The 25,004-nt window shown below is 39.1% G+C and overlaps 1 protein-coding gene across 6 annotated transcripts in view; it reads right to left on the bottom strand.

Annotated features, from left to right (window-relative positions):
• Positions 1-23,200, bottom strand: part of FMO3 (flavin containing dimethylaniline monoxygenase 3) — a 30,924-nt gene extending 7,724 nt beyond the window's left edge. The window contains exons 1-6 of one of the 6 annotated variants that reach the window (XM_068986003.1): positions 23,077-23,200; positions 22,237-22,374; positions 11,669-11,857; positions 8,664-8,826; positions 8,036-8,178; positions 6,760-6,959 (exon numbers count right to left, since the gene is read on the bottom strand). In XM_068986003.1, the coding sequence (XP_068842104.1) occupies positions 6,760-6,959; positions 8,036-8,178; positions 8,664-8,826; positions 11,669-11,857; positions 22,237-22,368 (827 nt within the window). In that variant the 5' untranslated portion in view covers positions 22,369-22,374; positions 23,077-23,200. The other 5 variants (XM_068986004.1, XM_068986006.1, XM_068986005.1 and 2 more) reach the window with 5 other exon arrangements.
• Positions 23,201-25,004: the final 1,804 nt, after the last annotated feature.

Raw genomic sequence — 25,004 nt, 5'->3', positions numbered from 1 at the left:
GAGAGAAAGCCATAGGTAGATGCTGCTGGGGAACTGAGCCAGACGATGAGACTGGTTGGACTGCTGGTTGGGAGAAGGCTGGATTCAACCGCTCAAATTATCTGCCATTTATCTTAAACCCACTTCCATGTTGAAACTTCCTCTGTCAAGGCCACTGGGATCTTCAAGCCACCAGATCCAGTGGTCCACTCTTACTCCTTATTTTACCTAATTTATTAGTAAACTCACACTTGATGGTTTCCTCCTCCTTGAAAACCTGTGTTCGTTTTGCTTTCATGTCATCACTCACTCTTGATTCCTTTCTACCTACGTCGCTATACCTCACTATTACTTCTCAGTGTCCTCTGCTGAATTCTTCTCTTCCTGACCTCTAAATAGCGACATGCCTCCAGTCTTTTGTCTTCTCTGTTGACATTCATTTTTCAAGAGATGTCATCTAGTTTTCATTTATTTAAATACTATCTATATTCTGACCAGTCCACATTTTAAACTTATGGTTGAATCTCTCTTCTGTTTTATGTACCCACTGCTGTTCCACATTCTTCTATGCAAACACCAAACAGGCATTCCAACTTTAATACATTTAAAACTAAACTTCTGCTCCTCCCATGGTTGTCCACATCTCAGTAGACATCACCTCCATCTTTGCTCCCTTGCTCAGACCAAAGGTTTGTAAGACATCCTTGACATTTTATTTGCTTTCACATTTGCTATTCAATCGAATAGAAAATCCTGTTCACTTTACCTTCAGACTCTATCCCAACCTGACAACTTCTGAGCACTGATGATCCTAGTTCAGGCCACCTTCCCATCTCATCTGGGTTTTTGATAATAGCCTCTTAACCAGTCTTTCCACTTCCTTCCTTGACCTACCCCCTACAGTGAGTTATGGCCATAACAGTCAAAGTGATCTCTTCAAACTAACTTAGACTTTGTCTCCAGTTTGGTCAGATGCCTGTTATGGTTTCCCACTGCATTCAGAGTAAAGGCCAGAGTCTTTACAGTAGCTTCCAAGACCCAGCATCAACTGGCTATTTTGATGTTTCTGGATTCAGTTCCTGCTATTCTCCCAGTCTTCTTCTCCAAGAAAAGAAGCCACTGTATTTTGTCAAACATGGCAGTCATACCCCTGAAGAGATGATGTCCTAGCTGTTTCTACTGTCAAGAATAGTCTTCTCCAGATACCCTTATGGCTCATTTTCTCATCTCCTTCAGAAATGTGCTTGAAAGCTTTTTCAGTGAGACCTTCTCTAAGGGTTGCTTAAAATTTTCTTGATGTCATCCCCTGTTACCCTTGTCTGCCTTATTTAGAGCTCATGCTGTTTGTGTCTGTTTCCCATTATTAGAATGTAAGCCCCATGAGGATAGGGATTTTATGAGTTTGTTCACTGCTATATCCACAGGTCCTGGCACATAATAAAAGCTTAATAACTATTTGTTGACTTAATGAATTAACTTTGATGTAAACAGCTTAGAACGTGTGTTTTTTCACCCATGTCAAAGTAATTTCTTATCATGTGATTGGCTTGGAGGATATTTTAGGAGAGAGTGAGGAGAAGGCTGAAGATGAAAACATTGTGGCCATAAATCAGTGGGAGGGCTCCATTAAGGGGCAGGTAATGAGAGCAATGCACTCATTTCACACGCTAGTAAAGAAATGCTCAAAATTCTCCAAGCCAGGCTTTAGCAATATGTGAACCGTGAACTTCCAGATGTTCAAGCTGGTTTTAGAAAAGGCAGAGGAACCAGAGATCAAATTGCCAACATCCGCTGGATCATGGAAAAAGCAAGAGAGTTCCAGAAAAACATCTATTTCTGCTTTATTGGCTATGCCAAAGCCATTGACTATGTGGGTCACAATAAACTGTGGGAAATTCTGAAAGAGATGGGAATAGCAGACCACCTGACCTGCCTCTTGAGAAACCTGTATGCAGATGAGGAAGGAACAGTTAGAACTGGACATGGAACAACAGACTTGTTCCAAATAGGAAATGGAGTACATCAAGGCTGTATATTGTCACCCTGTTTATTTAACTTATATGCAGAGTACATCATGAGAAATGCTGGGCTGGAATCAAGATTGCCCGGAGAAATATCAACAACCTCAGTTATGCTGGTGATACCACCCTTATTGCAGAAAGTGAAGAGGAACTAAAAAGCTTCTTGATGAAAGTGAAAGAGGAGAGTGAAAAAGTTGGCTTAAAGTTCAACATTCAGAAAACTTAGATCATGGCATCTGGTCCCAATACTTCATGGGAAATAGATGGGGAAACAGTGGAAACAGTGTCAAACTTTTTTTTTTTGGGGGGGCTTCAAAATCACTGCAGATGGTGACTGCAGCCATGAAATTAAAAGACACTTACTCCTTGGAAGGAAAGTTATGACCAACCTAGATAGCGTATTGAAAAGCAGAGACGTTACTTTGCCAAGAAAGGTCTGTTTAGTCAAGGTTATGGTTTTTCCAGTAGTCATGTATGGATGTGAGAGTTGGACTGTGAAGAAAGCTGAGTGCCGAAGAATTGATGCTTTTGAACTGTGGTGTTGGAGAAGGCTCTTGAGAGTCCCTTGGACTGCAAGGAGATCCAACCAGGCCATCCTAAAGGAGATCAGTCCTGTGTGTTCTTTGGAAGGACTAATGCTGAACCTGAAACTGCAATACTTTGGCCACCTCATGCGAAGAGTTGACTCATTGGAAAAGTCTCTGATGCTGGGAGGGATTGGGGGCAGGGGGAGAAGGGGATGACAGAGGATGAGAGGGCTGGATGGCATCACCGACTTGATGGACATGAGTTTGAGTGAACTCCGGGAGTTGGTGATGGACAGGGAGGCCTGGGTTGCTGCAATTCATGGGGTCTCAAAGAGTCGGACACGACTGAGCGACTGAACTGAACTGTGTGAATGAGAGCAAAGGTAACGAATGGTGCAATGAGATAATGAATGTGAAGTCAAGTGGGTCTTAGGAAGCATCACTATGAACAAAGCTAGTGGAGGTGATGGAATTCCAGTTGAGCTATTTCAAATCCTAAAATATGATGCTACACTCAATATGCCAGCAAATTTGCAAAACCCAGCAGTGGCCACAGGACTGGAAAAGGTCAGTTTTCATTCCAATCCAAAGGAAAGGCAACGCCAAAGAATGCTCAAACTACTGCACAATTGCACTCATCTCACACGCTAGCAAAGTAAAGCTCAAAATTCTCCAAGCCAGGCTTCAACAGTATATGAACTGTAAACTTCCAGATGTTCAAACTGGAGTTAGCAAAGGCAAAGGAACCAAAGATCAAATTGTCAACATCTGTTGGCTCATTGAAAAAGTGAGAGAGTTCCAGAAAAAGATCTACTTCTGTTTTATTGACTACACCAAAGCCTTTGACTGTGTGGATCACAACAAACTGTGGAAAATTCTTAAAGAGATGGGAAATACCAGACCACCTGACCTGCTCATGAGAAATCTGTATGCAAGTCAGGAAGCAACAGTTAGAACTGGACATGGATTGGAAGAATCAATATAGTGAAAATGAGTATACTACCCAAAGCAATTTACAAATTCAACGCAATCCCTATCAAGCTACCAGCCATATTTTTCACAGAACTAGAACAAATAACTTCAAGATTTATATGGAAATACAAAAAACCTCGAATAGCCAAAGCAATCTTGAGAAAGAAGAATGGAACTGGAGGAATCAACTTGCCTGACTTCAGGCTCTACTACAAAGCCACAGTCATCAAAACAGTATGGTACTGGCACAAAGACAGACATATAGATCAATGGAACAAAATAGAAAGCCCAGAGATAAATCCACACACATATGGACACCTTATCTTTGACAAAGGAGGCAAGAATATACAATGGAGTAAAGACAATCTCTTTAACAAGTGGTGCTGGGAAAACTGGTCAACCACTTGTAAAAGAATGAAACTAGATCACTTTCTAACACCGCACACAAAAATAAACTCAAAATGGATTAAAGATCTAAATGTAAGACCAGAAACTATAAAACTCCTAGAGGAGAATATAGGCAAAACACTCTCAGACATAAATCACAGCAGGATCCTCTATGATCCACCTCCCAGAATTCTGGAAATAAAAGCAAAAATAAACAAATGGGATCTAATTAAAATTAAAAGCTTCTGCACAACAAAGGAAAATATACGCAAGGTGAAAAGACAGCCTTCTGAATGGGAGAAAATAATAGCAAATGAAGCAACTGACAAACAACTAATCTCAAAAATTTACAAGCAACTTATGCAGCTCAATTCCAGAAAAATAAACGACCCAATCAAAAAATGGGCCAAAGAACTAAATAGACATTTCTCCAAAGAAGACATACGGATGGCTAACAAACACATGAAAAGATGCTCAACATCACTCATTATCAGAGCAATGCAAATCAAAACCACAATGAGGTACCACTTCACACCAGTCAGAATGGCTGCGATCCAAAAATCTGCAAGCAATAAATGCTGGAGAGGGTGTGGAGAAAAGGGAACCCTCCTACACTGTTGGTGGGAATGCAAACTAGTACAGCCACTATGGAGAACAGTGTGGAGATTCCTTAAAAAATTGCAAATAGAACTACCTTATGACCCAGCAATCCCACTGCTGGGCATACACACCGAGGAAACCAGAATTGAAAGAGACACATGTACCCCAATGTTCATTGCAGCACTGTTTATAATAGCCAGGACATGGAAACAACCTAGATGTCCATCAGCAGATGAATGGATAAGAAAGCTGTGGTACATGTACACAATGGAGTATTACTCAGCCGTTAAAAAGAATTCATTTGAATCAGTTCTGATGAGATGGATGAAACTGGAGCCGATTATACAGAGTGAAGTAAGCCAGAAAGAAAAACACCAATACAGTATACTAACACATATATATGGAATTTAGAAAGATGGCAATGACGACCCTGTATGCAAGACCGGAAAAAAGACACAAAGGTGTATAACGGACTTTTGGACTCAGAGAGAGAGGGAGAGGGTGGGATGATTTGGGAGAATGGCATTCTATCATGTATACTATCATGTAAGAAAAAAAAAAAAAAAAGAACTGGACATGGAACAACAGACTGGTTCCAAATTGGGAAAGGAGTACGTCAAGGCTGTATATTGTCACCCTGTTTATTTAATTTACATACAGAGTACATCATGTGAAATGCTGGGCTGGATAAATCACAAGCTGAAATCAAGATTGCTGGGAGAAATATAAATAACCTCAGATATGCAGATGACACCACCCTTATGGCAGAAAGTGAAGGAAAACTAAAGAGCCTTTTGATGAAAGTGAAAGAGGAGCATGAAGAGGTTGGCTTAAAACTCAACATTCAGAAAACCAAGATCATGACATCAGGTCCCATCTCTTCATGGCAAATAGATGGGGAAACAATGGAAACTTTGTTGAGAAACTTATTTTCTTGGGCTCCAAAATCACTGCAGATGGTGACTGCAGCCATGAAATTAAAAGACGCTTGCTCCTTGGAAGAAAAGTTATGACCAACCTAGATAGCATATTAAAAAGCAGAGACAGTACTTTTCCAACAAAGGTCTGTCTAGTCACAGCTATAGTTTTTCCAATAGTCATGTATGGATGTGAGAGCTGGACCATAAAGAAAACTGAACGCTGAAGAATTGATGCTTTTAAACCGTAGTGTTGGAGAAGACTCTTGAGAGTCCCTTGGACTGCAAGGAGATCCAACCAGTCAGTCCTAAAGGAAATCAGTCCTGAATATTGATTGGAAGGACTGAATCTAAAACTGAAACTCCAATACTTTGGCCACCTAACGTGATTCACTGACTCATTGGAAAAGACCCTGATTCTGGGAAAGACTGAAGGGAGGATGGGAAGGGGATGTCAGAGGATGAGATGAATGGATAGCATCACCGACTCGATGGACATGCATTTGAGCAAGCTTCGGGAATTGGTGATGGACAGGGAAGACTGGCATGCTGCTGTCTATGGGGTCGCAAAGAGTTGGACACGACTGAGTGAACTGAACTGAATGAGTGAAGCACCAAGTCCTGCTTTGCTTAACTTTGCAGTTAAGAAAGAGGTTTTAGAGCAAGGTGGCTAAGAGTGAGGCACTTTGGAGTCAGCAGATCTGGACTTGCTTCAATCACTGTTTCTGACTTCCTAGCTGTGGGGCTTTGGTAAACCACAGTTTTCTCATCTCTCAAATGAAGATTATAATAGAGCCATCATCATAGTTGCTGTGGCTCCCCTGGTGACTCAGATGATAAAGAATCTGCCTGCAATGCAGGAGACCGGGGTTTGATCCCTGAGTTGGGAAGATCTCCTGGAGAAGGGAATGGCAACCTACTCCAGTATTCTTGCCTGGAGAATCCCAGGGACAGAAGAGCCTGGTGGGCTACAGTCCATGGGGTCACAAAGAGTTGGACATGACTGAGACTAACACTTTCACTTTTTCATAGTCGTTGTGAGAGTAAAGTGAGATAATGCATGTCTGAGACTTAATAAGGCTCTGACGTGTATTAAGTACTTAAAAACATGTTGACTATTATTATCATTACTCTAGGGAGTAAAATTCTTGACCTGTTATATAACTTTCCAGCTGTGCAAATCTGGTAAGGGGAATTGTGAAACAGGAAAACACTCCTAATTTTTGCAGTTCTTTGTCCTCTGAAATGTGAGAGGTTATTACTTCACTTTGATTTGTCTAGGGGTTATTTCACACATTAGGGTTGTTGACAGTGAAATAAAAGTTAGCAGGCATTTCGTGTTTAACTCTGCTTTACCCGTTTAAAGGCATCAAGCCATAGTTCTCGTGCTTGAATCTGGCATTCATTTGCTTCATGTACCACCAGTCAGAGATGACTGTCGGTAAGGTGTTCTTGAGGAATGTTTCAAATCGAGTGATAAACAGCATGTCCCATGGATAGCCTTCATCCCAGACCCGGCTCATCACCCAGGAGCCACTTCGGGAGCTGATGATGACCTTGAAAAACACCAATTCAACTGTTAACATGGTGACTGTTTGTAGTGGATATGCCTCTCAGATCTGCCTTTAGGAATGGAGTTATTACACCACTGCTGGCAGTGCCCAGAAGGCAGCCCTCAGCTCTCAGCCCTCTTTGGGAGTTGCTTTGGTGAAGAGGGGGCCTCCCCCAACATCTTATAATCTTTTTGGATCCCCTGCATTCAATGGCCGGTTGAGGGAGGAAGACAAAGACCTAGCGTCTCTCAATTTGTCTCACCCTCTCCTTCCCCTGCTGTGTCCACAAATCCATTCTCGCCTTCTGTATCTTTATTCCTGCCCTGCAAATAGGTTCATCTGTACCATTTTTCTAGATTCCATATATATGCTTCAATATATGATATTTGTTTTTTTTTTTTCTTTCTGACTTATTTCACTCTGTATAACATGCTCCAGGTGCTCTGTGATGACCTAGAGAGGTGGGATGGGGGTGGGATGAGAAGGAGGCTCAAAAGGGAGGCAATATATGTAAATAAAAATAAACATCTATACTGGTAAAAAAAAAAAAAAAATTGACCCAGCCTCTCACTTCAACTAGGGGCAATTCAGAAGGATTATCCTAGCTTCAGAGTAAATAAAGGAAAACTTCTTTCCCTTCCCTCAGTGGTATTCATCCAGAGAGCACTCCCAAATAAACTTCCTGCACTATAACCTATATCTTAGGATCAACACCTGTCAAATCATTTCTGTGGTATTTTCATCTTTTAGCCAAATCTTCTCTGGTGTAGGTGACCAATAACTGAATACTGGTCATATTTCTTCTAGTGCTTGTCTGATGATCCCACTGGTTTTGGAAGCATTTATTGGACACATTAGACACCAAACATCCCAAAGAATCAGCTTGTTGAATGACGTCATTCCAGCTGATGTTCTGCCTTTGCCACATCAAGCTATTTAAAATCCCACCTGTTACCAAAGGGCGTTGAGCTATATGAACTGCTACTTACTTTTTGCATCAAAGACTCTGCCCTCCCCAGTTTCTTTCACACTTTTCAAATGGTATTAAAGATAGTTCCCTGAGTATCAGGCAGGCATACTTTTTCGGCTATGTGGCTGAGTTCTGAGGCGATGTCACAGCCCGAGTTCCCCAGACCAATCACCAGGACTCGCTTCCCCTTGAAGATTCCTGGTTCTTTATAGTCCCGGCTGTGGAAACATGTGCCTTTAAAAAGTTTTATTCCTGAGTGAAAAAGTGGAAAACATATGAATTATTTTGATTTTCACTTAAAAAAACTGCTATAACAGAGCTTGTTAGTGAATACGGTTGCAGTAATAGGAATTTTAATACTTTAACTATATCAGATACAGTATATCTAATTGTATAGATATATGTGCTCAGTCATGTCCAGCTCTTTGCGACCCTATGGACCATAGCCCACCAGGCTCCTCTATCCATGGGACTCTCCAGGCAAGAGTACTGGAGTGGGTTGCCATGCCCTCCTCCAGGGGATCTTCCTGACCCAGGGATTGTACCTGCATCTCCTGCATTGGCAGGCGGATTCTTTTACCACTGAGCTGCCTGGGAAGCCCACTAGATACAATAAAAGCATATTTTAATTTAATGTGTACTTTTATAAACTATACTTTTGTATACATAAGAAAGACATCATCAAGGTTATTTCTTCATGCAAGATGTATGGATGGCAGTGTAAACATTGGCCTTACCTGGAAAGGACTCTTTAGGTATGTTGGGGTACACATGATGTCCAGAACAAATCATTACGGCATCAAAAACAGCTGATTCCTTTTTACCATCTTTTTCAGTGATAACATCCCATTGGCCAGTGGTTGAGAAATCGGGACGCTTATTTACACTGGATACAATTGTCTAAGAGAAACACAGAAAGATAATCTTTATTCAATGCCAAAAGGCAGATTTGGCACCAACATCATCAAATAGTATGAAGAAAATCCTTAATAGTGCCTTAGGAAAAATACTTAATTCATTATGAAGGTGCATATTATAAATTCAAAATTTCTTTTTAATAAGTCAAAGCATAAAATTATCTGTATGATTTTTAAAAATATTTATTTATTTTTGGCTGTGCTGCATCTTTGTTGCTTCACAGGCTTTCTCTAGTTGCAGTGAGTGGGGCCTACTCTCTAGTTACGGGGTGAGTGCTTCTCATTGTGGTGGTGGCTTTTGTTGCAGAGCACAGGCTCTAGGGGGTGTAAATTTCAGTAGTTGTGGTGCAGAGTGTAGGCTCAGTAGTTGTAACTCTCAGGCTTAGTTGCACGTGGCACAGGGGATCTTCCTGGACCAGGGATCAAACCAGTGTCTCTTGCACTGCAAGGCAGATTCTTATCCACTGGACCACTAGGGAAGCCCCTATCTATATGTATATGTGTGTGTGTGTGTGTTTAAATTCCCACATAGTTCCTTGTGTATGACCGGTATTCTCTGCAGTACAAAAGTGATTCATTTTTGGGCTCTGACGATTGAATTATAGTTTACAAGAGGCAGGTAGCCCATGTAGTAAATAATCTGGTGGCCAATAATTTACATAGTAACAGCAATTTTCTAACGTATTTCTTTAGCCATTTTATTTTTTTAAACTGCTTTAAAGCCTTTATTTGATCTTCAGAATAAGATACATAGTTGCTTCATTTTATATATGAAATGGAGACTTAAAGAATTTAAATAATGTGCATAAAATCCAATAACTAGGTTCAAAATTTAAATATAGGTCCTTGATTCTACAGCTGTTTCTCCCACTGACTTTCCAATTTCATTCTTTAGGTGGTTCATATTTTGGTCAAGACACAGAGTTTACATGAAATAGATTCTGTAAAAATACAGCATTTTTTTACTCTCATCCTTTTGCTATGTGTTTGAAGTTAAATTTACACTTGACTAAAAGTTAGCCAAGGAAGCTGATCTCAATCATAGTGCCTGCTACATGATGAGGAAGGTACTATTTAGGACTGTTCTCTCCCAAAGGACAGGAAACACCCAACCCTGACTTGGTAACATTTCTGAGGCAGTCTCACTCAAGTGACAACATGCTTTTCTTTTTCTTCTGTGTCCCAGTCATACCACGCTGTTTCTTAACGAAGTAAGAGAATGAGCTGGACTGAGAAGTGAAGGCAGAGTTAAAAGCGCTTGCAGGGTTGTTCTATTGCGTTTCTCTCTGTAGGTTTGAAGATGATGCCAACTGGCCAAGAGTTACAAGTTTCCTCCCCAAATGAATCATGTAACTTTCACTATTTCATAACATGGACACTCCCCATAAATTGGAACAGATGGCTTCTCAGGGGAAAATTTCCATAAACAATATCAAGGGATATAAGGGGCAAAAGAAATGAGGCCATAGTGTCTATTACAGTAGGCCTTCAAGAAAGGAGGATTCTTTTTTTTTTTTTTTAAACTTTGTACTTGTATGGTCATTGAGTTTTGTGAAGATGCACTGATATTAAACACTATCAGGGTTTTGTCATTATTGGAGTGAAATTAACCCTGCAGCTTCCTTAATGGTCTCTTTACTAGATTAAGAAGGCTACCTTTCTCAGATCATCAAAACATAGAAAGACTTTCCAACTTTGCCAAATGATCATAGAATCCTATGGCATCTCAGCATTAGAAATGAAGAGCTACTCTCTAGTTGTGGCATGAAGGCTCCTCATTGTGGCAGCTTCTCTTGTTGCAGAGCACGGGCTCTAGGGCATGCAGACTTCAGTAGTTGTGGCATGTGGGCTCAGTAGTTGCAACACTTGGGCCTAGCTGCCCCTTGTATGTGGGATCTTCCCAGACCAGAGATCGAACTGGTGTGGATTGCAAGGCAGATTCTTATCCACTGGACCTCCAGGGAAGCCCTTATCTATATGTTTTATTAAATTTTATTTCCACGTGTTTCCTTGTGTATGACCAGTATTCTCTGCAGTATAAGAGTGATTCCTTTTGGAGCTACAAGAGCCACGTAGAACATGTAGTAAATAATCTGGTGGCCAATAACTTTTGTAGTAACAGCAATTTCCTAATGTTCTTCCTTGTCATTTTATTTTTAATGTTATTGTCTCAAGATGAAAGATATCATCTATATCCAGAGTGTAAGTTCTCACTTTAGTATGCTTAAGGATCACCTAGAAAATCTTTTTTATTTTCTAACATAAACATTTAAGCTTATAATTTTCATAAAAGTTTTTGTGCTCTCTACTTTCCATAAATATTGATATATTAAAAGTAAATAATCATTTAGCTCTAAATATTTAAAAATTTCCCCTGCAATTTCTTTTTTTGGCCTGTAAATTGTTTAGGAATAATGAGTTCTTAATTTATAAATTCATGTTTACCCAAGCATTTTTCTCTTTGCTCTTATTTCTAAGTATGGCATTTTGATCCAAGAACTATGTGTAGTTAAAAATTTCCTGTGGCGGATTCATGTTGATGTATGGCAAAACCAATACAATATTGTAAAATAATTAACCTCCAATTGAAATAAATAAATTTGTATTAAAAAAATAAAAAAACAAAAATAAAAAAATAACTAAAAAAAAATTCCTGCATATTCTTAAGAGGAATGTATGCTTTCTAAATCTAGGGTCATACTGTTAAAATTGCTTACAATTGAGAAAGAGATAGTGAAAGGAACAAATGGGGATTCTGTAATAAATATAGAATTCCTCACAGTTATGCCCCCAATAAGTTTTTTTTTTTTTTAATAATATCTTACCTTAAATTGTATGTATTTCAGGAGGTTCTTTTCTTTGGCAAACATAGTAATATATTCCTGGAGCTTGCTGTTATGCATAAAGTTAGGAAAATCATCAGGAAATGGGAAGTCTGGAAAACATGTCATCTCTTTGGAAGAGTTGGTAAAGACTGACTGATAAATGCTGGCCCTGCCTTCCTCTACATGGTCCTGTGAAAGAAACATTTTAAATAGATCAGAGTTTGTAAATGAGTATATTTATCGTGGTCAGGACTAGTCCCAAATAATTATCACTCATTTTTGGTTGGTCTTTTCCAAAAGTAAACGCAATAAGATGAGGCATAAATTAACTTCACTTAAATTATTTGATGATAATCAAAGGAACTTAGAATGTGAAACGAATCACCAGTCCAGGTTCGATGCATGATACTGGATGCTTGGGGCTGGTGCACTGAGACGACCCAGAGGGATGGTACGGGGAGGGAGGAGGGAGGGGGGTTCAGGATGGGGAACACATGTGCACCTGTGGCGGATTCATGTTGATGTATTGCAAAACCAATACAATATTGTAAAGTAATTAGCCTCCAATTAAATAAATTTATATTAAAAAAAATATATCTTTATTCACATCTTTTCTAAGGCAAGGGAAACAGATTCTCAATTTCATCATGTCCTTTTAAGAATATATAACTGGATTAATTTTGTTGCTTTGAACCCTTAATTACAGTGATAGTATTTCCCAAAATTTACCTGTGCATGATTTCAATATGCCAGCTCATAAGCATGGACAGGCAATGTGATGTATACATGCAATGGAACATTATTCAGCCTTAAGAAGAAAGGAAGGTCTGATACATGCCGTGATATGCATTAACATTGAGGACATATGCTGAATGAAGTAGACCAGTCACAAAAAGACAAATTCTGTATGATTCCATTTTTCTGAGATACCCAGAGTGATCACGTTCACAGAGACTAAGAGAGTGGTGGTGGCTTGAGGCCAGGGAGAGGGAGGAATTGAGAGTTAAATTGTTTAATTTCTGCAGAGTTTTACTTTGGGAAGATTAAAATGTTTTGGAGAGGGATGACAGTATGATTGTATGATGACATCAATGAACTTAATGCCACAGAACTGGACACTTTAAAATAGCTACCTGGTAAATTTTTATTGTGGTTTATTTACCACAGTGAAAAAAAATTTTTTTTTCACTGAATAAAGAAAGGAATAAAAAAAGGAATAAAGGGAAAGGGGAACAGTGGCAGAAAAGGAGATTACTTAAATCCTAAGCATTATTCTTTGAAATTAACATAGGTCCATCTATGCTATGGTTATTCCAGTGGTCATGTATGGATGTGAGAGCCATAAAGAAAGCTGAGGATAGAAGAACTGATGCTTTTGAACTGTGGTGTGGAAGAAGACTATTGAGAGTTCCTTGGACTGCAAGGAGATGAAACTAGTTAATCCCAAAGGAAATCAGTCCTGAATATTCATTGGAAGGACTGATGCTGAAGCTGAAGCTCCAATATTTTGGCCACCTGATATGAAGAACTGAGTCACTGGAAAAGACCCTGATGCTGGGAAAGATTGAAGGCAGAAGGAGAAGGGGATGACAGAGGATGAGATAGTTGGATGGCATCACTGACTCAATAAACATGAGTTTGAGCAAGTTCCGGGAGTTGGTGATGGACAGGGAACCCTGGCATGCTGCAGTCCATAGGGTCACAAAGATTCAGACACGACTGAGCAACCAAACTGACATGTTAGAAAGATTGAGCAAAACTCTGAGGGCAGAGGGAATTTGTTTTCACATTTGAAATTCTGGTAAGATATCACTTCAAAGACTCCCCAAAACAACCTGGGTTGGGGAGGGTTGACACTGAAGAGTCAAGTAGCAGTGATTAGGAAGAGGTAACATGATTAAGAAAAGCTCAGACCTTAGTTTAGCTCTTTTGAACTCATTCAGTTTGAATAAAACATGAGTTCCTGCTTGTTCCCAAAGGGGATGCAGAAGTCATCTGAGTCTCTTAGTAGCTAGTTTGCCAGAGAGTTGCCAAGGGCTGGGGGGCAGCTAGGTGGCATTTTAGTAGAGCTGAAGAATGGACCATTTGGGCCAGGGACTCAGTGAGCAAACTGCACCTGGTAAGTGGAGTCTGTTCAGCTAGGAGGTTCATCAGCCCCTGACAGCTAAGGGAGGACAGTTCCAGGTTCATTAACTGGCTTTTGGTTGAAAGGATAGGCATGAAGGGTAGTCATCTACAATAGGAACATCAGGAGACCGGAGGATTCAGAGGACAGCCCAAGACTGGGTTTGAATTTGGGAAACTTTGGCTTTGCTTCACCACAAGGTCATATAAGTTCTATTTCTGCATAAGCCCAGAGCCAATTTTAGAAAGAGCTAAGGGACAAGGAAGGGAAGCTAAAAGACTGAGCATTGCTTCTAAAGAGACCTACAGATTAAGCTGTGCCAAATGGGGTACTCCTTGGGTCTTAGCATGATTTTATGTTTTTCTCTATGTAATTCTGGATATTTGTCTTGTCCTATTTATGCTAGATGTCAAAGAGTGACCTGAACACTTAGTAGTCTAGTATTACTTACAGAAAAAACATTTCAAAATATTAAGAACTCACCAGAGAAAATGGGAGAGGATCTCCCTGGACAGAGTGAGAGTTTTAAGTCTGGCTGACATGCTTCACTCAAGAATTTCATATTTTCCCTCAACTGGTAATATGAGCTATATGGTAGACAGAATTTTAAGAATGACCCTTAGTGTATCTCATCCTTGTGTAGACATTTGCCCTTTGAGTATGGATGAAATCTGTAAATATTATATCACTCCTCTGACTATGTTGTTAAGTATTATTGAATCACATGATCCCTTTACAAGCAGAGTTTTCTCTGGCTGATATCAGAAGTCAGAGGTTCAAATCATGAGGGGAATTTAGCTGGTTCCTGGTTTTGAAGATGGAGAGAGACATATGCCAAGCAATACTGGCGGCCTTTAGGAGTTGAAAGGAATCCCATTTACAGCCAGCAAGGAAACAAAGACCTTAATCAAGGAACTGAATTCAGCCACCACCCTGTAGTGTGCAGATTCTTTCTGTGTGCTTCCAGATAAGAGCCCAGCCCAGGCAGCACCTAATTTTTGACCTCATGAAACCCTAACCAAAGAACCTAGCTGAACTATGCTGTACTTCTGATCTGTGTAAGTGAAAAGTGAAAGTGAAGTGGCTCAGTCGTGTCCGACTCTTTGCAACCTCATGGACTGTAGCCCACTAGGCTCCTCCGTCCATGGTATTTTCAAGGCAAGAGTACTGAAGTGGGTTGCCATTTCCTTCTCCAGGGGATCTTGCCAACCCAGGGATCAAGCCCGGGTCTCCTGCATTGTAGGCAGACGCTCTTACCATCTGAGCCACCAGGGAAGTCCACTAATCCGGGTAACTGAGAGTAATAAAGAAATATTTTTAGCTGCTTTGCTGCTGCTGCTGCTGCTAAGTTGCTTCAGTCATGTCTAACTGTGTGACTCCATAGATGGCAGCCCACCAGGCTCCCCCGTCCCTGGGCTGCTTTAGTTTGTGGTAATTTGCTATGCAGAAATAAAAAACTAATACAAAGTCGAAGGTAAAGTTTTGGAGCAAGGCAAAGTTGAGGAAAATTATGTAACAACAAAGGAGGAATTTTATGTGATAAAATGATGCAAACCCTTGAAACAGATTTGAGGTGCTTTTGCAGTTTGGGCTGTTCCAGGATAATGAATTTCCCTAGCAATGCTGAGCTGATTGGTGTTTAGTTTTTCTTAGGTTCCCCAAGGGCCATGGTTACTGAAAAAGGAGTTGCAGCATCAGCTAATCACATCATCTGTGACTTGCTATTAAAAAAAAAAAATATGTCATGAACATCTTATTGTTCCTATTTGGTATTATAGTGTATCTCAGAGTCCATGTGTATAGACTGATCCTTTTAAGTTGATCATATGAGAAGTTCATAAGAGAATGACTAAGATCATAAATGACATTTTCAAGTATAATTATTTGTGTTTTTTTTGGGGGGAGGGGGCAAGTGATCAAAAAAGAACCAAACCTTGCTTATCTATGGAAGTAGCTTTATCTATCTTTTTAAAATTACTAAAGTAACTCAGACTTCTGATTACATATGAAAGATTATGCAGATGTATTTAACTCTTCTTCCTCTAAAATTGGGTTTCCCAGGTGGTGCTATTGGTAAAGAACCTTCTTCCCAATGCAGGAGATACAGGAGACCTAGGTTCAGTTCTAGAGTTGGGAAGATCCCCTGGAGAAGGAAATGGCAACCCACTCCAGTATTCTTGCCTAGAAAATTCCATGGACAGAAGAGCCTGATAGGCTACAGTCCATAGGCTTGCAAAGAGTCAGACATGAAGTCAGACTGAAGTGACTTAGCATGAACACACCCCTAAAATTACTGTAAAGGTATCAGAGGTATAAACCCACAGGGAAAAAAGGAAAAAAAAAGTGAAAGCAAACAGGAAACAAAAACAATATTTTGAAAGTAGAGCACAGATGGATGAGTGGTAACTGACTTACCAGATCAAAGAAAGCGCAAAGTTAAGAATGTGGTAAGTCGCTTCAGCTGTGTCTGATTCTTTGCGACCCTATGGAACATAACCCACCAGGCTTCTCTGTCCATGGGATTTTCCAGGCAAGAATACTGGAGTGGGTTGTCATTCCCTCCTTCCAGGGATCTTCCTGACCCAGGAATCTAACCAGCATCTCTTATGTCTCCTGCATTGGCAGGAGGTCTTTACAACTAGTGCCACCTGGGAAGCCTGAAAGTTAAGACTAGATCTCATCAAATAGGAATCCAGATCAAACAGTGATCTTATAAGATTCAAGGTCTACAGTCTTTTACTTCATATATTTTAATTTCATAGAAAACTGGCAAGGAGGTACTCTCATATACTCTTCTAAAATGAGAAAATAAAAAAATAGTAGGAAGATAAAGTTTTCAGAAAACAGGGTTACCCAGGATAATAGCAGTGTGGTTAGCCTAGAGAAGGGAAACAATCCAGAAGAGTGTCTTTAAGAGACAGTTAAGAGAAGAATTAAGCCAGTGAAACACCTCATGTATTTAACTGTTCAGAGGAGAGTCAAAATTCTGTGCGAGAGGTTGGGGAGTGAAATAGAATAGCATTGTAAAATTAAATCAACAAAGGCCACAAGGCAGTTACTAACTCCAGTGAAAACAAAAAGTTAATCAAGAAAGAAAGTATAATCAGAATCCACTAAGCAGCTTAGCAATGATATTTACATGGTTGTAATAATATAGACATGAAGGTTAATTAAATAAAAAGAATGATATGACTATAGGAATAAGAGAAAATGGAAAATTTTGTAAATGAATCTGTTCGAAAAATTCTAAGGGATTATAGTTTTTATGCAGCACCAGTCAAAATAAATTGTATAAATGCAGAGAAAATTACAAAAAATGAATCAAAAATGAACATGATAAAACACAGAATTCAAATTCAGCCTAAAGAGGATACGTATTAGAGTAAGAAGAGATCCAGAGTTACCTGATTTTCTGACTTTTCAAAAGAAGACATTTCCTTAGACTTTTATGTGAAATATCCTGGTTTTAAAATAATGGACTGAAATTAAAAAACATAGATCAAATAAAATGGACCAGCTTTAGTGTGAAAAGAGCCAAGCCAGTCTGCTAACCCTACAACATATATAAACTATTGATTTTTGTCTGGCAATTTTGTGATCATCCACCTCATTGAATTATCTTATTTTTTTAACCATTTTCCAATTGATATCCTTCATGGTATAAAATCAGATAGTCAGCAGTTGATAATTTTTCATCCATTCTATTTTCTCTTTTTTAAGTTATCAATCATTTGTCTTACTGAGTCCAAACTTCTAAAAGAACATTAATTAATAGATCTTTAAGAGAGAACTTAATTTCCTGGAGGCAGTATTTTCCATCTTCATTTTGTTATAAATTTCTATTTTATTGTATTGTCAACTGAGGATTTCATTGTACTTACATAATTTTTCAAAAAATTTGAGTACTTTTTGATTTAAGAATCAGTTTTAGAAATGTTCCATTGGCACTTGAAAATAAGGCATATTTCATCTTTTTAAAATACAGGGTTTGTTGTATATCACTAATGACAGACCAAAGTGCAAGATGCAATGCTTGCTAAGTTACTGTTTGACCAAATCTATGATCTGTAAAAACCAAAAACAAATAGAAAACAACTGTGTAAATATTAGTCAGTTCATAAGATTGCATTTTCAAATTTAAAGAGTCACAAAAACTCTAAAAGGGACTCCGAAGAAAAACATTTTTTCTTTCCTTAAAAAAATTAACATTGTGTTCTATACACACCCGTGGCAGATTCATGTTGATGTATGGAAAAACCAATACAGTATTGTAAAGTAAAATAAAATAAAATAAAAAAATGAAATAAAATAAAATTAACATATAGAGTAAAAAAAATAACATTGTTTTCTATCTGAAATGGTTTTCCCTTTGATGAAAGATCAAACTGTAGATCTCTTTGTAGAATTGCTAGTTCATAATGAAAAGCACTGAGCACTAGAAATTTAATTAGGGCTCATACAACTCAAAGATGTCAGGCCCCTAGAATACAAATTTTTAGTGTCACATTAGAATATTCCAATCACATTAAAAGCCAATGTGTCTGAGGCCTTGCTATTGAAAAGTAATTCAGTGGTAGATTAGTTGCCAAATCTGCATCAGAAAGCAATGATTTTGAAATATGATGAGAGTTTTCTACTATTCCCTTGGGTTGTTGACTCTGCTAGTGTGCATGTGGGATGCGAAGGTGGAGGAATTCACAGCTTTGGATAAGTTGAGGATGCTTGACAGTGATTATAGTCAACACAAGGAGAGACTAAATGTTAAAGATCAAATTGATACATAGGCTAGAAAAAAAATCAGAGGAAGTGAACAAAGGATTGCATGCCCAGAAATAGGAGACTTTATTCATGATACTGCAGGCCAAAATCCAGGAAATTTGTTGACATGTTGTTTGTGGAACTCCTGAGAAAGACCTTCTCCCTAGACCTGCAGCCTAGTCAGAAAGTGTTTTCTCAGTGATCAAAGCAGGTGAGACAAATACGTCATTCTGCCTTTAGATCTGGGTTAGAAGAAGGAACTATTACTAGAAGGACCTAAGAAAGTGCTGGAGGAAAAAGCTACAAAAGTTTGAATTATGTGCACATTCCTTTTTTTAATTTAATTTGGCTGCATTATGCAGTACACAAAATCTTCATTCCTCGACCAAGGATCGAACCCATGGCCCCTGCATTGGAAACGTGGATTCTTAAACACTGGACTGCCAGGGAAGTCCCTGCAGTTTTATTATTATTATTATTTTTTACACATAGCTAATGATTGGATCTTAGAAAATGTAAAATGCTGACTTTTTAAACTAACTGTAATGAAAATACAAAATTTAACTTGATTTTATAGTATAATCCTGTAATGTGATTTCTAGGTATACTGCTACAGATTCATAAAAGTATTTGAGAAACACGGCAAGTCACAGTATCATTTGTATCTTCAAGTTCTCCCACAGAGGTGAAATAATTAGGGAATTCTGAATAATCAACTGTATTAGTTTCATGTGGCTACTATAATAAGTTACCACAAACCTGACAGCTTAAAGCAACAGGAATCTATTCCCTCATGATTCCAGAGGCCAGGAGTTGAAAACCAGCATCACCGGGCCTAACTCAAAGTGTTGGCAGGGCCAAGTCCATTCCAGAGGCTCTAGGGGAGATTCATTGTCTCTTCCCGCCCCTGCTGGATGCCAGCATTCCTTGGCTTTTTTAGCATCTGGGGACTACCTGTATTCCTTGACTAATGTCTCCTTCTCAGCCATAGCATAGCATCTTTGTGTCTCTCTTTCTGATAAAGTCATATTCCCTTTTTTCTTTTGTTTCTGTGTGTCAAAACTCCCTTTGCCTTTCTCTCTTAAAGTTTATTTTATTTTCTGGCTGTGTCAGGTCTTAGTTGTGGTATGTGGGATCTTTCATTGAGGTGTGTGGGCTCAGTTGCCCCAGGGCCGGCATGTAGGATATTTCATTTCCTGACCAGGGATTGAACCCATGAAATGTGGATTCTTAACCACTGGACCACCAGGGAAGTTTCATGCCATAATCTAAAATAATCTCATCATCTCAAGATTATTAATCATACCTGTAAATATCTTCTTTTCCCCTCATTAGGAATATTTACAGGTTCTAGGATCAGGACCTGATATCTTTGAGGGGCCCATTGTTTGAATAGCCTATCACAGTCCACTGTCAGGCCACTAAGGATTCACATTTATCCCACATGTCAAATACATTCACTTCATCTCAGCATCTCCAAAGTCTCAATCCACTGCAGCAACAAATCAGGTTCAAAATCTCACTTATATATCATCAGCTCAATAATTCTAAATCTCATTGTCTAAACTATCTGAATCAGGTATCAAAGTGACTCAGTGTAATTCACCCTGGGACAGAATTCTCTATTTCTGGACCTGTCAAGCTAGAAAATAAATTATCTTATTTCAAAATACAATGATGGGACAGTCATAGAGTACCAATAATAAACATTCTCATTCCAAAAGGGAGAAAATGGAAGGAAAAAAAAGGAATCATCAGTCCCAAGCAATTTGGAAATCCAGAAGGGTAAGTTTCATTAGCTTTCAAGTTCTGGGAAATAAGCATTTGTGCCTCAAGGCTCCAGCTTCTGGGTTTGAGGTTCCATCCTCTGGGGTAATTTTTCTTTTTCTTGAAGAGTACCTCATGCTTGCAGGTGAGTAGTTTATCCCTCCATGATGCTAAGTTCAAATTTTAAAGCCTTTCTTGAGCAACAGGAGAGGCAGCTACTCTCAAAAGCTTTATCAGCAGTGTCTTTCTTCAACAATGCTTTGCAAAGTAAGTGTGAATATGAGGATCTGGTTAAGATCACTGGGTAGAAGACCTGCCAGCTCAACAGGCCACTTGTTGAAGTGGCATCCAGCAATTTATTAAGGGATTAAGAATTCAAACTGGAAATACAAGTCAGACTGAATTGGAGTCTTGTCTTTGCCATTCACAAGCTATTTACCTTTTTTTTTCCGTTTAAGCGTCAGATTCATTTGTAAAAGGGAAAAATTCATACCTCGCTTATAGGGTTATTATATATTATATAGATTGAATGAAACGAGAAAGGTGTTTGGTATATAGAAATTACTTAATAAAACAGCCCTATCAGCCTTCACTGTGCTAATCTGAAATTCTGTCAGCACATTCCAGTGACAAACACTGAGCTCTGCAATCCTGGGAAGATGCTGTATAGCACAGGGAGCTGAGCTCAGTGCTCTGCGATGACCTAGAGGGGTGGGATGGGGGTGGGTGGGAGGTTCAAGAGGGAGGGGATATATGTATATGTATACATGTTGTTGTACAGCAGAAACTAACACAGCATTGTAAAGCAATTATACTCCAGTTTTAAAATAATCGATGCTGGGTGGTTCAAAAAGAGTTCTTTGAAATCTAGAAAATAATCTATATTAATAAGAACAATTCTCATATATTGATAATATTTAAAGAGCCATCAGAGACACTTTCTTCTTAAACATAACATTTCTATTAAGGTATAAAGTTTAACACTAATTTTGTACTTGTGGAGGGAATAGTGGTTTAAAAGGGGTTACTGGGGACTTTCCTGGTGGTCCAGTGGTTAAAACTTCATGCTTCCAATGCAGGGGGCACAGGTTTGATCCTGGAAATTGAAATCCCACATATTGTGTGGCATGGTAAAAACAAAAAAAATGAGGTTATTGATCTTCCTATGTTCCTATGTATTTATGGTTTATCAGAAGAAGAAAACAGGAGTAGGCTTAACCAGACAGTATTCCTAAGGTTGTAGTCATGGAGAGAGTTGGGGCACAGGGAAGCCTCCACACCTGATGATATACTTGTTAGACGGAATCACAGGAAGTGATCTAACAACAGCTTACAAGCATACCTCCTGACAGAATCCTTAATATAAATGCATAGAAGTAAGCCTGGCAAGCTACAGTCCATGAGGTCGCAAAGTGCTGGACATGACTTGTGACTGAACAACAACAAAAGTCACTGAACTTCAAATCAGTGTGTCCTCGTCTTGGTTCCCCTTGCAGCAATCTCAAGAATTATGTATTTTTGGCAAGAAAAAAGTCAGCACCTGAAATCTTAAAATCTGTGGTCTGAATCTCTAAGAGGTTGTTCCAGAAACTCAACAAATGAATGGAAAGAGCCATCACTTTTTAAATGATTAGCTCATGTAATTCTGTTACATAAGCTTAACCAATATTTGACCATGGATTTTATCCCCAAGTGGCTCACTTATTAATGATTTATGGGTTGAGTTCTATACGCAGAGACTGACCAGCTCACTATCCCATTTACTTCTGAAGTAAGCAAGGGGTTTACTTTCCCACCTGCCACTGATGTTAAGCTTTGTAGAGCACGTGTAGCTGCCATGACAGCCTGTGCTCAAGCACCGTGTTCTCGCACACTTCCCCCTTCACTCCCCGGTCTGCTGCAGTGATGTCCCACTCACCGAGAATTTCCACAGGCCCCCAACATCTTCACCCTTCTCAAAGCAGGTGGGTTCCAGGCCCTCTTCTAGGCAGCTCCTGATGGAGGCCAGGCCGCTGATGCCTGCTCCAATGATGGCCACTTTCTTCACCATGGTTGCCTGTGCAAAGGCCCAGAGATTCACAGCTAAAACACATATGCACACACTTATTCCCACAAACTGTTGTACATACATGGAAGAAGAAACAAATATATGTGTGTAAGTATATATGTATATATGCACACATACATGTACATACACTCATGTACATATACTCATACCCACTCCCATATCTATATATGAAGAGACATATGTATGTGTATGTATATACATACACACACACATCCATTCCTTCTTTCTACTTTACATAAGGCTTGAGGAAGAAAAAGGTCTGGTTCCATCTGTATTTCAGTATGCCAGGTAGTCACCTGTTTCTTCCTCTAATAATGTTCTTAACCTTCTCAATTAAAAATAAAAATCATCTCTTTATCTAAAAATAACTTCTCACTAGCTACTACCTTTAACTTCTGTTCTAAAAATTTGTTTCCTAATCTTTTCCTATTCCTGACAGTATCTTTAGACTCTACTGTTACTTCTTCTTCTTTTTTTTTTTTTTTTAGGCAAAATCACATAGCTACACAGGAAAGTAGATTTGGATAACAAAAGTTAGAATCCTTACTGCTCAGAAAAAAAAAGATCTCTATTGAACGATATGTCATTCTCATTTTGGCCATATTTGGTATAAATGTAGCCTACTCCTTCTCCATTTAGCAGTCCCACTCTCCTCTCTCTCAAATCATTGCAATATCATTCTTTTTCTACCTTTTGGTGATCTTCCTCTTTTCTGTAGATTTAAGTCTTGTCCAAAACGTCTGAGCAGTTTGAAAGAAAAAATACTTCCCTGAACCAATACTCTAGGAGGGTGGTATTGGAAAGTGGGAGGAGCTACTCTTAAAGAGGATCTTGCTTCTGGGTCCTCCAGCATGTGAGGCAACATCCATGCCCCCAGAGAGTTAGTCTCTGCTCCAATCTATTGGCCACCCAGTCCCTGCTTTCCATTAGCAAACCCAATCTAATGCTTACAATCCTGGACTTTTGGCCTGGGACTCAGGCACTTGTCCCAGATAGATGACTCTGCAGTTTTCTGCTCCATTTTATGATGTGTTATTTAAAGTTTACTTTATTTTTCTCATTTCTAATTCTTCTGTAGGTATTCTATAGTAGCCCCCCGCCTCTGCCCCCTCCAATACTCTTGAAAACTAGTTGCTTAACTGAGAGTTTTTGGTCCCTGCAGTGATGATGAGTTTTCTCTCTTTCTTCCTATCCTCTCTTTTGACCTTTGAGATCAAAGGTTAGATTTCTCAAAAATGTCTTTTATTGATTCTGGCTAATGTGTTGTCATGGAAAAGATCAAATTCCATACATTGATCCATTTGTACCAGGTAAAATTATTTGGTCATAAGGCTGAGTAAACTATGCCTAACTCCCAGTCATGAGGTATATTTAAGTTTGTAAAAATTGTTTTCCTACTAATCGTGTTCCTTAAAATTATGATACCTCAATTATTTTAAAATTGATACCTCAATTATTCTCATTAAGCAAACAATGTTTAAAATAAACTGACATATATTTAACTCTGGAGAAATTGCTCTTTATGTCTTTTGGATGTGGTAATCCTCATCTCTTAAGTAAATATAGTAAAGTGGAGAGTCGGAAACACCTCAGATCTTAGTTCAGTCACTTACAGCAGTGTGACACGGGGCAAGTCGTTAAGCCTTTTCAATTCTTGTTTTATTCATTAATCAAATGAAGATCTACACTATTACTATTTCTTGCTCAATTGTCACAAACTGAGAGGATATAAATGTATTTGAAAATCACTGCAGATGGTGATTGCAGCCATGAAATTAAAAGACGCTTACTCCTTGGAAGAAAAGTTATGACCAATCTAGATAGCATATTCAAAAGCAGAGATATTACTTTGCCAACAAAGATCCATCTAGTCAAGGCTATGGTGTTTCCTGTGGTCATGTATGGATGTGAGAGTTGGACTGTGAAGAAGGCAGAGCGCTGAAGAATTGATGCTTTTGAACTGTGGTGTTGGAGAAGACTCTTGAGAGTACCTTGGACTGCAAGGATATCCAACCAGTCCATTCTGAAGGAGATCAGCTCTGGGATTTCTTTGGAAGGAATGATGCTAAAGCTGAAACTCCAGTACTTTGGCCACCTGATGCGAAGAGTTGACTCATTGGAAAAGACTCTGATGTTGGGAGGGATTGGGGGCAGGAAGAGAAGGGGACAACAGAGGATGAGATGGCTGGATGGCATCAATGACTCGATGGACGTGAGTCTGAGTGAACTCTGGGAGATGGTGATGGACAGGGAGGCCTGGCATGCTGCGATTCATGGGGTCGCAAAGAGTCGGACACGACTGAGTGACTGAACTGAACTGGTGTATATATATATGTATGTAAATCTGGCATGTAGTTAGCAATATGGTAAATGTGCATTGTAAGTAAGAAAAAACCACTTTTTAATTTTATTTTTATTAAAAAAATTTTTTTTACTGTGCTGCATGGCATGCAAGATCTTAATTCCCAGACCAGGGATCAAACCTGTGTTCCCTGCAGTGAAAGTGTAGAGTCTTAACCACTGGACCACCAGGGAAGACCCCAGAAGAACTTTTTAAAATCATAGGTTTCCTAAATTTTCTAGGCTGCAATTTAGTTCACATGATTTTATCTCCTCTT

Source organism: Capricornis sumatraensis, chromosome 14, assembly GCF_032405125.1.
Source record: "Capricornis sumatraensis isolate serow.1 chromosome 14, serow.2, whole genome shotgun sequence".
Classification (NCBI taxonomy): Eukaryota; Metazoa; Chordata; class Mammalia; order Artiodactyla; family Bovidae; genus Capricornis; species Capricornis sumatraensis.
This window is presented reverse-complemented; position numbering and strand designations above follow the sequence as displayed.